A 13,089-nucleotide genomic window follows, 5' to 3' on the forward strand; every position below is an offset into this window, starting at 1 on the left:
GGACGAACCAACCCAACCAACCTGTAGCACAGCATTTCAACTCCCCCTCCCACTCCACCGAGGATATGCAGGTCATTGGACTCATCCACCGCCAAACCACAACAACCCGACGGTCGGAGGAGGAGCGTCTTATCTTCCGACTGGGAACCCTCCAACCGCAGGGGATGAACTTGGACTTCACCAGTTTCTTCATCTCCCCTCCCCCCACCTTGTCTCAGCCGGATCCCTCCAGCCCGGCACCGCCTTCCTGACCTGCAGTCGTCTTCTTGACCTCTCCGCCTCCATCCTACTCCGACCTATCACCCTCACCTTGACCTCTTTCCACCTATCACATTTCCAACGCCCCTCCTCCAAGTCCCTCCTCCCTACCTTTTATCTTCTCCTGCTGAACACTCTCTGCTCATTCCTGAAGAAGGGCCTGTGCCCGAAACGTCGAATCTCCTGTTCCCTGGATGCTGCCTGACCTGCTGTGCTGTTCCAGCAATAAAGTTTCAACTTTGATCTCCAGCATCTGCAGACCTCACTTTCTCCTTGTTCTAAATAGTGTCAAGCTTTGAGTGCTGCTTCAGCTGCACACAGAAATATAGAGAGTATTGTATTCAAAACTTCTGACTTGTGCTTTGGAAGTAGTCAAGAGACAAGTCACACTTCACATAATACCCAGAATTGTGACTTTTCACATCTATGGAATTTACAAGATAGGCACAACTAAGATTCTGGTCAATGGAAATTCCTCTCTCTGCAGTGTATTCTTTGTGGGGGGCTCAGGGGTGGCATGACCATTTGAATATCAAACAGAAATGGTTGGAGATGATCGCTACTTGGCTATTGCATGGCCTAAATGTACTTGCCATTTATCAATGCAAGTCTGGATGGTATCACTATTTGTAGATTTGGACTGCTTTCTTATCTGTCAGTTAGGTTCTGCTACATTAATACGCAGCTACATTGCTAAGTTTGAAATGAAGTCCAGTGATGGAAGCAGCTGAAGGTTGTTGTTTGCTGCAATGACCTAGCTAGCAATAAATTGCCTCCAACATGCACAGCCTTCTTCCTTTGTAGGAGATAAGACTGTAGCCATGGGAAAGTGTTCCCCTTCATCTCTATGAACAGCAGTTTCACTAGTTTCTTGGTTCCAAATAAGAAAAAAAATTTCCTTCCCATCAAGGACACACACTTCCACCTCACTTATTAACTCAGTTCCTCTGTTGAATTTTAGACAATTTGATTGTGCTACCGCTACCCTCAAGCTGTGCATTCTAGACCCTAAGCACATGCGACATAGAGGTCTTCCTCATTATGCTATGGCTTCTTGTGGTTAACCACAATAGTGTCTTCTGGTTCTCAATTCTTCCACTAATGACATTTCTTCCTCCCACCTAAAAAAAAATCCAGGTTACTAACTTTGAATACAAAGTCAATTTTTCAGTAGGTTGGACATATGTCAGCGTTACCTGTAAACAGGTAAGTGAAAAAAGGGGGCAGGATTAGATGAATATAGCCTTCAGCTAGGATGCTGTTGGTATAGAGTCATTAGTGATCCAATGCACACAACACATCACATGGAGCAAATTAAACCAGCTGAAGTCAGTCATCTATGTTAGCAGGCACCATCTGAGCAGGCGGAGCAGAATCATGTGATGAATGGTTGCAAATATTTCAACTCTGTCAATGAGTAGGGGATATTCATGGAGCCTTTCCTTCCAGTTCTTGCTTTGGAGACGAGGTTGAAACTTTATTGCTGGAACAGCACAGCAGGTCAGGCAGCATCCAGGGAACAGGAGATTCGACGTTTCGGGCACAGGCCCTTCTTCAGGAATGAGCAGAGAGTGTTCAGCAGGAGAAGATAAAAGGTAGGGAGGAGGGACTTGGAGGAGGGGCGTTGGAAATGTGATAGGTGGAAAGAGGTCAAGGTGAGGGTGATAGGTCGGAGTAGGATGGAGGCGGAGAGGTCAAGAAGACGACTGCAGGTCAGGAAGGCGGTGCCGGGCTGGAGGGATCCGGCTGAGACAAGGTGGGGGGAGGGGAGATGAAGAAACTGGTGAAGTCCAAGTTCATCCCCTGCGGTTGGAGGGTTCCCAGTCGGAAGATAAGACGCTCCTCCTCCGACCGTCGGGTTGTTGTGGTTTGGCGGTGGATGAGTCCAATGACCTGCATATCCTCGGTGGAGTGGGAGGGGGAGTTGAAATGCTGTGCTACAGGTTGGTTGGGTTGGTTCGTCCGGGTGGCCCAGAGGTGCTCTCTGAATCGCTCCGCAAGTAGGCGGCCTGTCTCCCCAATATAGAGGAGGCCACACCGGCTGCAGCGGATGCAGTAGATGATGTGGGTGGAGGTGCAGGTGAATCTGTGGCGGATATGGAAGTTTCCTTTGGGGCCTTGGAGAGAAGTGAGGGGGGAGGTGTGGGCGCAAGTGTTGCACCTCCTGCGGTTGCAAGGGAAGGTGCCGGGAGTGGAGGTTGGGTCGGTGGGGGGTGTGGATCTGACAAGGGAGTCGCGGAGGGAGTGGTCTCTACGGAAAGCTGATAGGGGAGGGGAGGGAAATATATCCTTGGTGCTGGGGTCTGTTTGGAGGTGGCGGAAGTGACGGCGGATGATGCGCTGTACATGGAGATTGGTGGGGTGGTAGGTGAGGACCAGTGGGGTTCTGTCCTGGTGGCGGTTGGAGGGGCGGGGCTCAAGGGCGGAGGAGCGGGAAGTGGAGGAGATGCGGTGGAGGGCACCGTCGACCACGTCGGGGGGGAAATTGCGGTCCTTGAAGAAGGAGGCCATCTGTGTTGTACCTTCTTCAAGGTACGTACAACACAGGGTACGTTCCTTCTTCAAGGACCGCAATTTCCCCCCCGACGTGGCATGAAAAATCTTTGGCAAATAGGATCAAGGATAACCCAAAGGCATTTTATGCGTATGTGAGAAACATGAGAATGACAAGAACGAGGGTGGGTCCAATCAAGGACAGTAGTGGGAGACTGTGTATTGAGTCGGAAGAGATAGGCGAGGTCTTGAATGAGTACTTTTCTTCAGTATTTACGAATGAGAGGAACCGTATTGTTGAAGAGGAGAGTGTGAAACGGACTGGTAAGCTAGGGGAGATACTTGTTAGGAACGAAGATAGGTTGGACATTTTGAACAACTTCGGGATAGACAAGTCCCCCGGGCCTGATGGGATATATCCTAGGATTATGTGGGAAGCAAGAGAGGAAATTGCAGTACCGTTGGCAATGATCTTTTCATCTTCACTGTCAACGGGGGTGGTACCAGGGGACTGGAGAGTGGCGAATGTTGTGCCCCTGTTCAAAAAAGGGAATAGGGATAACCCCGGGAATTACAGGCCAGTTAGTCTTACTTCGGTGGTAGGTAAAATAATGGAAAGGGTACTGAGGGATAGGATTTATGAGTATCTGGAAAGGCACTGCTTGATTAGGGACAGCCAGCACGGATTTGTGAAGGGTAGGTCTTGCCTTACAAGTCTGATTGAATTCTTTGAGGAGGTGACCAAGCATGTGGATGAGGGTAGAGCAGTGGATGTAGTATACATGGATTTTAGTAAGGCATTGGATAAGGTTCCCCATAGTAGGCTTATGCGGAAAGTCAGGAGGCATGGGATAGAGGGAAATTTTGCCAATTGGATAGAAAACTGGCTAACCGGTCAAAGTCAGAGAGTGGTGGGAGATGATAAATATTCAGCCTGGAGCCCAGTTACAAGTGGAGTTCCGCAGGGATCAGTTCTGGGTCCTCTGCTGTTCGTAATTTTTATTAATGACTTGGATGAGGGAGTCGAAGGGTGGGTCAGTAAATTTGCAGATGATACAAAGATTGGTGGAGTTGTGGATAGTGAGGAGGGCTCTTGTCGGCTGCAAAGGGACTTGGATATGATGCAGAGCTGGGCTGAGGAGTGGCAGATGGAGTTCAACCCTGCCAAGTGTGAGGTTGTCCATTTTGGAAAGACAAATAAGAATGCGGAATACAGGGTTAACGTTAGGGTTCTTAGTGAGGTGGAGGAACAGAGGGATCTTGGGGTCTATGTTCATAGGTCTTTGAAAGTTGCCACTCAGGTGGATAGAGCTTGTAAGAAGGCCTATGGTGTATTAGCGTTCATTAGCAGAGGGATTGAATTCAAGAGTCGTGAAGTGATGTTACAGCTGTACACGACTTTGGTTAGGCCACATTTGGAGTACTGTGTGCAGTTCTGGTCGCCTCACTTTAGGAAAGATGTGGAAGCTTTGGAGAGGGTGCAGAGAAGATTTACCAGGATGTTGCCTGGAATGGAGAATAGGTCGTACGAGGATAGGTTGAGAGTGCTAGGCCTTTTCTCATTGGAACGGCGAAGGATGAGGGGTGACTTGATAGAGGTTTATAAGATGATCAGAGGGATAGATAGACAGTCAGAAACTTTTTCCCCGGGTACAGAGTGTTACAAGGGGACGTAAATTTAAGGTGAAGGGTGGAAGGTATAGGGGAGATGTCAGGGGTGGGTTCTTTACCCAGAGAGTGGTGGGGGCATGGAATGCACTGCCTGTGGGAGTGGTAGAGTCAGAATCTTTGGTGACCTTTAAGCGGCAATTGGATAGGTACATGGATGGGTGCTTAAGCTAGGACAAATGTTCGGCACAACATCGTGGGCCAAAGGGCCTGTTCTGTGCTGTATTGTTCTATGTTCTATGTTCTAGTTGTTAATTTCTCATTACCAATGAAAAGATAAAACTGTGGAGCTTTGACATGATCCATTTGTGATCTGATAGCTAAGCTCTGATTTGTAGTATGCTGCTTCTACTGTTTAGCATGTATGCAAACCTATGGGCTTGCTTCACCAGATTAACACCTTACTTTCAAATATACCGACTGCTGTTCCTGGCATTCTTTTTTAATTGAGCCAGGCTTAGTCGGTAGTGAAGGAAGTGCAAAGATATGGAGAAGCAAAATTTCCAATATGTATTTAGGAATAAAATTCTACTGTTATTGGTTCTCAGTACCTTATAGATGCCAAGTTTTGACCTCCTGGATCTGCTGTTAATACATTCTACTTAGCACTGAGGCAATATCATTTTGTACAATGTCTTATGTCTCAGTATGAAGTGGAACCTTGATCTTCACAGATTGTGTGATGGTTACATTCCCACAGACATTTACCTGCAGATGGTATTGCCCTTGCTAATCTAAGTACTTTATCCCCTTGAGTTTGTTATCTCACCATCTTCTGTTAACCCAACCTGATAGATATGACAGGAACTGATCAGCCCAGCACACTGGCACCACCACTAGTTTCTCTTGACGATGGACAGTGATCCATGAGATTTCATGGGGTCTATATGGAGAGTTATCAGCATCAGTCCTATCTGAGTCCATACAGTACCACTGTGCTGTGCCGCAACTCTTGCCTAGTGCCAGTGGTAAAAACGAGGACTGCAGATGCTGGAAGCCAGGAGTCTAGAGTAGAGTGGTGCTGGAAAAGCACAGCTGGTCAGACAGCATCCGAGGAGCAGGAAAATCTACGTTTCGGGCAAAAGCCCTTCATCAGGATTAAAGGCAGGGTGCCTGCAGAGTGGAGAGATAAATGAGGCGGGGGGGGGGGGAAAAAGGAGAGGTAGCAGAGTACGATGGGTGATGGGGGTGTGGGGATAAAGGTGACAGGTCAGAGAGGAGGGTGGAGTGGATAGGTGGAAAGGAAGATAGGCAGGTAGGACAGGTCATGAGGGCGGTGCTGAGCTAGAAGGTTGGAGCTGGGGTGAGGTGGGGGAAAAGGAAAATGAGGAAACTGGTGAAATCCACATTGATGCCATGGGGTTGCAGTGTTCCAAGGTGGAAGATGAGGCGTTCTTCCTCCAGGCGTCGGGTGGTGATGGAACGGCGGTGGGGAGGCCCAGGACCTGCATGTCCACGGCAGAGCGGGAGGGGGAAAATGTTGGGCCACAGGGCAGTGTGGTGCAAGTGTCCCAGAGATGTTCCGTAAAGCACTCGGTCAGGAGGCATCCAGTCTCCCTAATGTAGAGGAGACCACATCGGGAACAATAAACGATATTGGTGGACGTGCAGGTTAAACTTTGATGGATGTGAAAGGCTCCTTTGTGGCCTTGGATGGAGGTGACAGAATTGCACCCACACCTCCTCCCCTCCATTCATGCTAACCACTGAGCCTCCGTGCCACCCTTATGATGGAGGAGTCTGGGGCATTGCTGAAAAATACACATTTATCAGTATGACTACATTAGGCTGTTGTTTGGAGAGCTAACCCAGAGACCAAACTCTATCACCATTCTCAGGTGTTTAGTGTTATTACCAAGACATAGCGTCACCAAGGAGCAGCATGAGAGGAAGATGAGAAAGAAAAGGGGAACCAAATCCAAAAGAACACCGCTGGAGAAAGATTACCAAGATATTCTCCTCCAATGATAGTTAAGACTGGAATTGACCCAGTGCAAACCCACAAAGCTGCACTCCAGAGAAAAGGCACTAAAGAACAATCGTGTGGATAGTCATTTCAACAATTACAGAGGCCAAGGAAGGAAATGCACCACAGTCTGAGGATATAATTAGCCAATTTGGAAAAAGCTGTTTCAGTGCTGCAGTAAAGACAGAAAGCAAATTTGGGAGACAACATTCTTTAGGACCATGAGGAAGACTGCAAGTAAACCTTGGTTTGCAAGGGGAGATAGATGGGGATACTATGATAAGGGGTGGAGGGACAGAGAGAAGTCGTGTTTTGAGCACTGAAGAGATCATAAACATCTAAAAAGAAGGAAGCATTTATAAAGTCACTTAGCAAGTACACCAGCAAAGGAAGCAGACTGGTTTGAAGTTGAATGAAAAAGTGATTGCAAATAATGGGGTTCAGCCCAAGATGGTTGATGGGGAAGTGACAGAATACATGTCAAGTGTGTGTGACATTTCTGGCACAATAAAGATAAAGCTTCAGACTTTCCAAAATCAAATTAAAGGAAATTGTAACTCATCTAAAATTAGATATGTGTATTCCCTCAGTGACCTGCAAAGCTATTCAGCAAAACTTGCTGCACCTGCGACATTGCCCTCTGGTACATCAATTCCTGCATGCATTCAGCACCCAGATCCTCAGGTTCACCTTACTGGTTCCCTCACATTCTTTAAGAATATCTTAAATCCACCTCTAACATTAGTCACCAATCACCATTGGCTTACCATAGTTATCTGTTCCCCTAATAGCATAGGAAAAATTCCAAAAAGTCATAAATACAATGTTTTGTTTTAAAGAAAACGATCCAGTTACATAGACATGAAAAGCTGCACACACAATTCAAAAGAGGTAACTTTGAAGATATCACTTCTTCCATAAAAATAACATTTTTAGAAATCCAAATTTATCAGTAACGCATCTTCCAGATACACATTTCAGTAAAGTTTTATTGACTCAGGGAATAGGTAAAGATCATAAACTAGGTTCACAGAACCAACATAACACTGAGCTGAGCCTCAATCAGACAATGAGTTCAAACTACACGAGGGAGAAGAATCATGCTAAGAGAAGAAAATCCTTCAGAAGGTTTATACATTTTAAAAAAAGGAATTTTCAAAGTGTGAGGAAGACACCAAAAACACTGTTGACCTAATTACACTTTGACTGTTCTAAATTAAACTGCCCTGACCTCAATCTCACAAATGTTTAGCCTCCTACAGCATAGAGAGTCTACACATCCCACGCACTGTTACTGTCCAGTCAGCTTCAAGAACTTAATGACTCATGAACATAACTCAAAACAGTTGAAAGGGGTTGGTTTTTCATAGTATGTACTACTGAAGTCATAAATAATCACATACATAAAAAGAATATAGGCACGCATAATAAATGATCACCTTCATGAAAGCACATTATGTCAACAAATACCTCCACATCTTTAAAAAGTGACCCTCTATTAAGTGGTTTTTAAAACAAGCATGAAACATATAATACAGAAAGTCTTTAAAAAAAATGTATTCTCCCTCAGGTTAAAGCTGGTCAAGTGTTTCTTGCTCCATTCTGAAATCTAAACTTAACTGCAGCCTTTGATATTTACAAACAAGGACACTTATGAAACAAAATATAACCAACGATTTCAAGTCAACAAGTTAACCCCATTCGCACATCAGAGACTTGACTCCAAGAATTGTGTCAAAGGTAAATTACAGCTGATGGTGCCATTTAACAAAAAAATTTACAATCTGGTTACAATGGATACAATGTTTCTTTATTACTTACTATACAAAAAGTCAATATTTCTAACATTGTTGCATCTATAATTGAAAATGGGTTTGTACATGCCGGGTCATGATTTTGATGTACCTACACTCTATGAGTTCACAGAAAACAATTAGGACGACGAAAGGTAACCTGTTACAAATAAACCAGACTGATATATAGTCTTACCTTTTCTACGTTTGCTACTGAGTAATCTAAATTATCTTCGCTCTCTCCTCTTTCGCGATCCATTTTTAGTGCTGGGAGGGAAGAGTATTATAGTACTATTGTTGCTCTTGCCTTCAGTTTACCAGCAGCCCTATCGTGATGGAGGTGGAAGGGAGTTGGGGGTGGGGGGGGAGAGGGGAGGGGTAGGTAGCAGTCAGAATGACCCTGTACCAGTTTTCGCTTCTCTCCACCTCAGGGTGACAGCTGAGGGAGCCCTCTTCCTTTGTGCGCCCTTCTCCTCCTCGACGAGCCCTCGCACTCTCAGTTAAATTAACGGGGAGCGCCGCATCGTTCGCCTTGAACAATCACACCGTGGACAATAACAATGGCGATGCCTCGGAAAGGGTGGTAAGCGGCTGCACACACTGACTTGCTCCCCTGCTTTGAATTTCTTGCAGACACCTCAGGGCCTCCGCTGACAGATCCAAGAGGACCTGGCGGCATCAAGGGTGGTTACTCAGTCGCCGTTTTTGCAGGAGCAACTAAAGCAACCGAATTCTTACAACCAAAATATCCTTTTCGTTTTTGACAATAAGGGGAGAAACAGAAACAAATATCAAGACTTGCACTTGTTAAATCGCCCTAGGGACCGCTTCATAACCTGTGTTTTAACCTAGCGGGCGGTGCTGCACAGAAGCGCATACGCATTTTGCTATCCAACATTCTGGAGGATGTCGTTGTCCTTTCAGCCGTCGAGCATTCTGGGTTATGTAGTCCTCGGTCCAGCCGCCACCATTCAGTGCGATGTAATTCCCCATCCGCCACCGACCACTGCACCTGATACAGCATACTTCATTTCCCATCGTGCATTGCAGATACTGAACAGCCAGCCGCCGTAAAGGCAGCAGTGAGGAACCACGTGTCCAGATTGGTGCCGCACTGATTCGGAGCTGGACAGATAGGTTTCTGCCTCATTGCTGAGCGCTCGTGCTTTACGCTTCACGCGGGCTGCCGTTGAGGGGATTCTTCGCTTCGACTTGCCTCGGTGAAGCCGTTATTAAAATAGGCGAACAGCAACGACATTTATACACCCCATCCGCGACCGAAAGCGCTTTAAACAGCCTCACAGAGGGTGAACCAAACCAAACAAAAATGGATTCGAGTCAAAAGAGATGTTAACTCTGCGTAACAATGTAGAGGTGCTGGACAAACTTAAAAAGCACACAACACTAGGTTATAGTCCAAGTCTATGTAAGAGAGGAATAATGCTGAAGGGTCCAGGCTTTTTTTAGAATGGATCACTTTCATTTCTGCAATTCACCGTCACAAATTCTATCTCTGAATCCCATATACTTCGCGATCAAACACTGTTATCTTCCAGAGGTAGTAATTTCCTGATGTATCTTTTTTCCTACAAAAGTGTATGTATATTTACATGTTTTGTATCACTAATAAATGTGCACTTAAATGTGCCATTTCCAAATATATTGAACTTATTTTCAAAAGTGAACTTTAACGTATGAGAATATACTTTCACTTTAAAAGCATGTATAGTGGTACATAAGTGCATGTCAAAATTAAAATACAAACTTAAATTTATTTCAGATTTATCTATGCATACAAATAACTGGAAGAAAGATAGTGGGATTTATCAATAGCAACACAGGGTAAACCCTCTAAATTTAAAACCAGCAATACAGAAAAGATTTATCCCGTGCGGGTAATCTGTCAAAGTAAAAATTAACAAAGTTATTTCTTAAAATATTACAGAGAATAATTAACTAACCATTATTTACAATTTCTTCCTCTAACCTATCTTTTACCTTCCCTTCTATAATACCAGTCCGATAAAACTCCCAATTAAGATTTACAAAACCACACTTCTTATCTCAAAACCAGACAGCTGTCATTCTTCTATTTGGATCGTCCTGTGCCATCTTCGTCTTAGGAATTTCTGTGTCATAGGTTACTGATCAAAAAGGTACCTTTTTCAGAGAGCTATTTTTCAGGCAGTCAGCTTACATGCTGGGTTTGTCAGTTCTCCTCTCAACTGTTCAATTTTCCCCGGACTTATATCCCAAAGCATTGGATTGTGTCATTGGCTTTTAAGATTGTCAATATGCTAAATTAAAACTGGATTAGAGTTTGATATTTTTCGGGGTATAATTTACACTGATCGGCCAAATTCAAATTTGTTTTTGTCTTCAGGCAATGAGCTAATCGAGTTGTTTAAGCAAGTGTTACATTGTTGCCTTATTGAGGTGCTGTGTACAGTAGTTCTGCTGCTTTTAACTCTCTTAAGGTACACCCACATCTTCATTACACTTTCCTTTAACAGATTAAACCAAAGTTCATAAGATATAGGAGCAGAATTAGGCCATTTGGCCCAATTGAGATATTTGCTCAGCTGACCTGCAGTTTATATGGCCATTCCCTTGCCATTCGGGGATGATTTACATTTTCATCCAGAAACCATTACAGTTGGAACTTGACTCCTCCCCTACAGTTACAAAAAAGCAATTTGCAACACATTTGACCATTAAGGGATGATTTGTATTACACTGTTTCTGGAGGTGGGGTGGTCACTGCATTATATATGGAGTGGCATATGACTATGGGGGGGGAGTAATAACTGCGATGTTGAGAGTTTTGTCCAAAGGAAAAACTGTTTCCTTTGTTCAGTGAGAGTTTTTGCCGTGACCCTGTATGCTCTGTGAGGTGTGTTAAAGGTTCCTCCAGAAAGCTTGGACTGTACTGCACTTAATAAATTTGGTTGTTGTTCACAGAACTTGGTGTGTTGCATTTTCATCAAGTGTGTAAGTATCTCAGGAGTAAAAGAACTTAATATATGGTGGCAGCGGTGGGATTCCAACATTCCAACAGTTTCCAGGTGGACTGAATAAACGATCATCTGAGTGTTGGTTGTGTGAGATGGATGGGCCCACAAGATAAGCTTCACCTTGATCTCTTTCTCTAAACCTACCACTCGTTCGACCCCTTGTCTCCTGGGACTCAGTTGTGACAGAATCTTTGAGGTAACTTGCACACCAACGAGTTATTTTGCGTGAAGCTGGGTTTTAAAAAAGGTTTTGATAAGGGGTAAATCGGGCTTAGAGTCCCCACAGTTAAACCGGGGTTAGATTCCGAGGGCGGAATCTGGGTTAGAATCCCACAGTTAAAATCTGGTTCAGAGTCCCGGAGTTAAAAAGGGGTTGGAGGCTCTGGAGTGAAAAAAGTTAGAATTTGGCACTTCTTCAAATTGTTGCCTTTGTCCCTCATGCCTCCCTTTAGAAGTACTTTTAGGATAACATGGTGTCACTGGGAAAAGGGGGAGAAAGCGGAACCAGCCCGCTCGGATCCTAACAGTGAAGTGCATTGACTGCCGGGGATAGCTTTGTCTGGGTTTTTGTTGTGGGAATCTATTTCTGGGCTGTGGACTCGACTCTGCGAGTCTTTCTTCTGGGGGGGAAGGGAGTGGCATGGACTTTTTTTTATATAATATATTTTTATTAAGAAAAAATAGATTTTTAAATATTACAAACACAAAACAATGCAATTCAAAACAGTACAAAAATTGTACAAAACTAAACCCAAATAATAAAAAAAATTCCCCAACCCACCCTCCTATACGAATGTATAAACATATATAGAGAAGTATAAAATTTTAAAAATTTAAACTAGTTATTTAACTAACAAAACAAATACCTAACAACAAACAAATAAATAATAATAAATCAGCCCAGCCAAACAAAACACTCATACGTTCACAGTTCCTCCTCCCTGGATATTGGACTCATGAAACACAATCGTTACAGCTATATAAAAGCCCTTGTTAGCGTGGCAGATAAATCTGTGTCCAGGTATTTCAAAAAGGGTCGCTATGTCTTGTAAAAATTCTCAGTTTTGTGGTGTACCATATTTGTGAGAAAATCCAGGGGAATATGCTCCATAACAATCTTCCGCCAACCCGACAGGCCTGGGGGGTTTTCTGATATCCAACCTAGCAAGATATTCTTCCTTGCACAGAATGTAAGAATATTGAAATGTTTTGCCTTATGCGAGTCTGCAGGAAATATAATGGGTAGGCCCAAAAGAAGCGAAATAGGGTCCTTCTCCACCCTTACACCTAAAATCCTCTCCATTGCACCCACCACAGCGCTCCAATATGTTTGAAGCCTATCACAAGACCAAAGACAATGGGTTAGAGTGCCCGTGCAGACCTTGCACTTAGGACATGCTGAAGATACCCCTGGTTTAAATTTTGACAAACGGTCTGGGGCTAAATGGACCCTGTGGAAAATCTTCAACTGTAAAGCATGGGTCCTATTGCAAATGGATATCTTCCTTGCATTCTCCCAAATATCCTCCCATGCCTCTGAAGAAACTTCAACACTCAGCTCTCTTTCCCACATCTTGCAGAGTCGATCAGACTCATCTGAGGTGGCACCCCCCAATTGGTGATATTGAGTACTGACAGAGAGTGTACTCTTAGCACTTAGTACCCCTCTTTCTATGTCAGATTTGTAGGGATCAGTCAAAAGTGTAAGTCCTTTTTTGAATAAAATCCCTAACTTGAAAAAAACAAAAGAGGTCTTTATTAGGTAACTCGTACTTCCGTACTAACTGATCAAAGGACATCATTACATCTCCCTCAAATAAATCACCCATGCAAGATATACACCTAGCTGCCCAACGTTTAAATCCTGAATCTATCATACCTGGTTGAAAACTCAGCA

The 13,089-nt window shown here is 44.3% G+C and overlaps 1 protein-coding gene across 3 annotated transcripts in view; it reads right to left on the bottom strand.

Annotated features, from left to right (window-relative positions):
• The window catches only part of LOC122554720 (importin-13), a 232,020-nt gene extending 222,948 nt beyond the window's left edge, over positions 1–9,072 (bottom strand). For 2 of the 3 annotated variants that reach the window (XM_087990587.1, XM_087990586.1), the window contains exon 1: positions 8,375–9,071. In XM_087990587.1, coding sequence (XP_087846713.1) covers positions 8,375–8,437 — 63 coding nt within the window. In that variant the 5' untranslated portion in view covers positions 8,438–9,071. Of the gene's footprint in view, positions 1–8,374 lie in introns of all 3 variants that reach the window. The other variant, XM_087990588.1, reaches the window with a different exon arrangement.
• Positions 9,073–13,089: the final 4,017 nt, after the last annotated feature.

Source organism: Chiloscyllium plagiosum, unplaced genomic scaffold (assembly GCF_037043375.1).
Source record: "Chiloscyllium plagiosum isolate Xiang-an unplaced genomic scaffold, Cpla_swu_hap1 HiC_scaffold_9, whole genome shotgun sequence".
NCBI lineage: Eukaryota > Metazoa > Chordata > Chondrichthyes > Orectolobiformes > Hemiscylliidae > Chiloscyllium > Chiloscyllium plagiosum.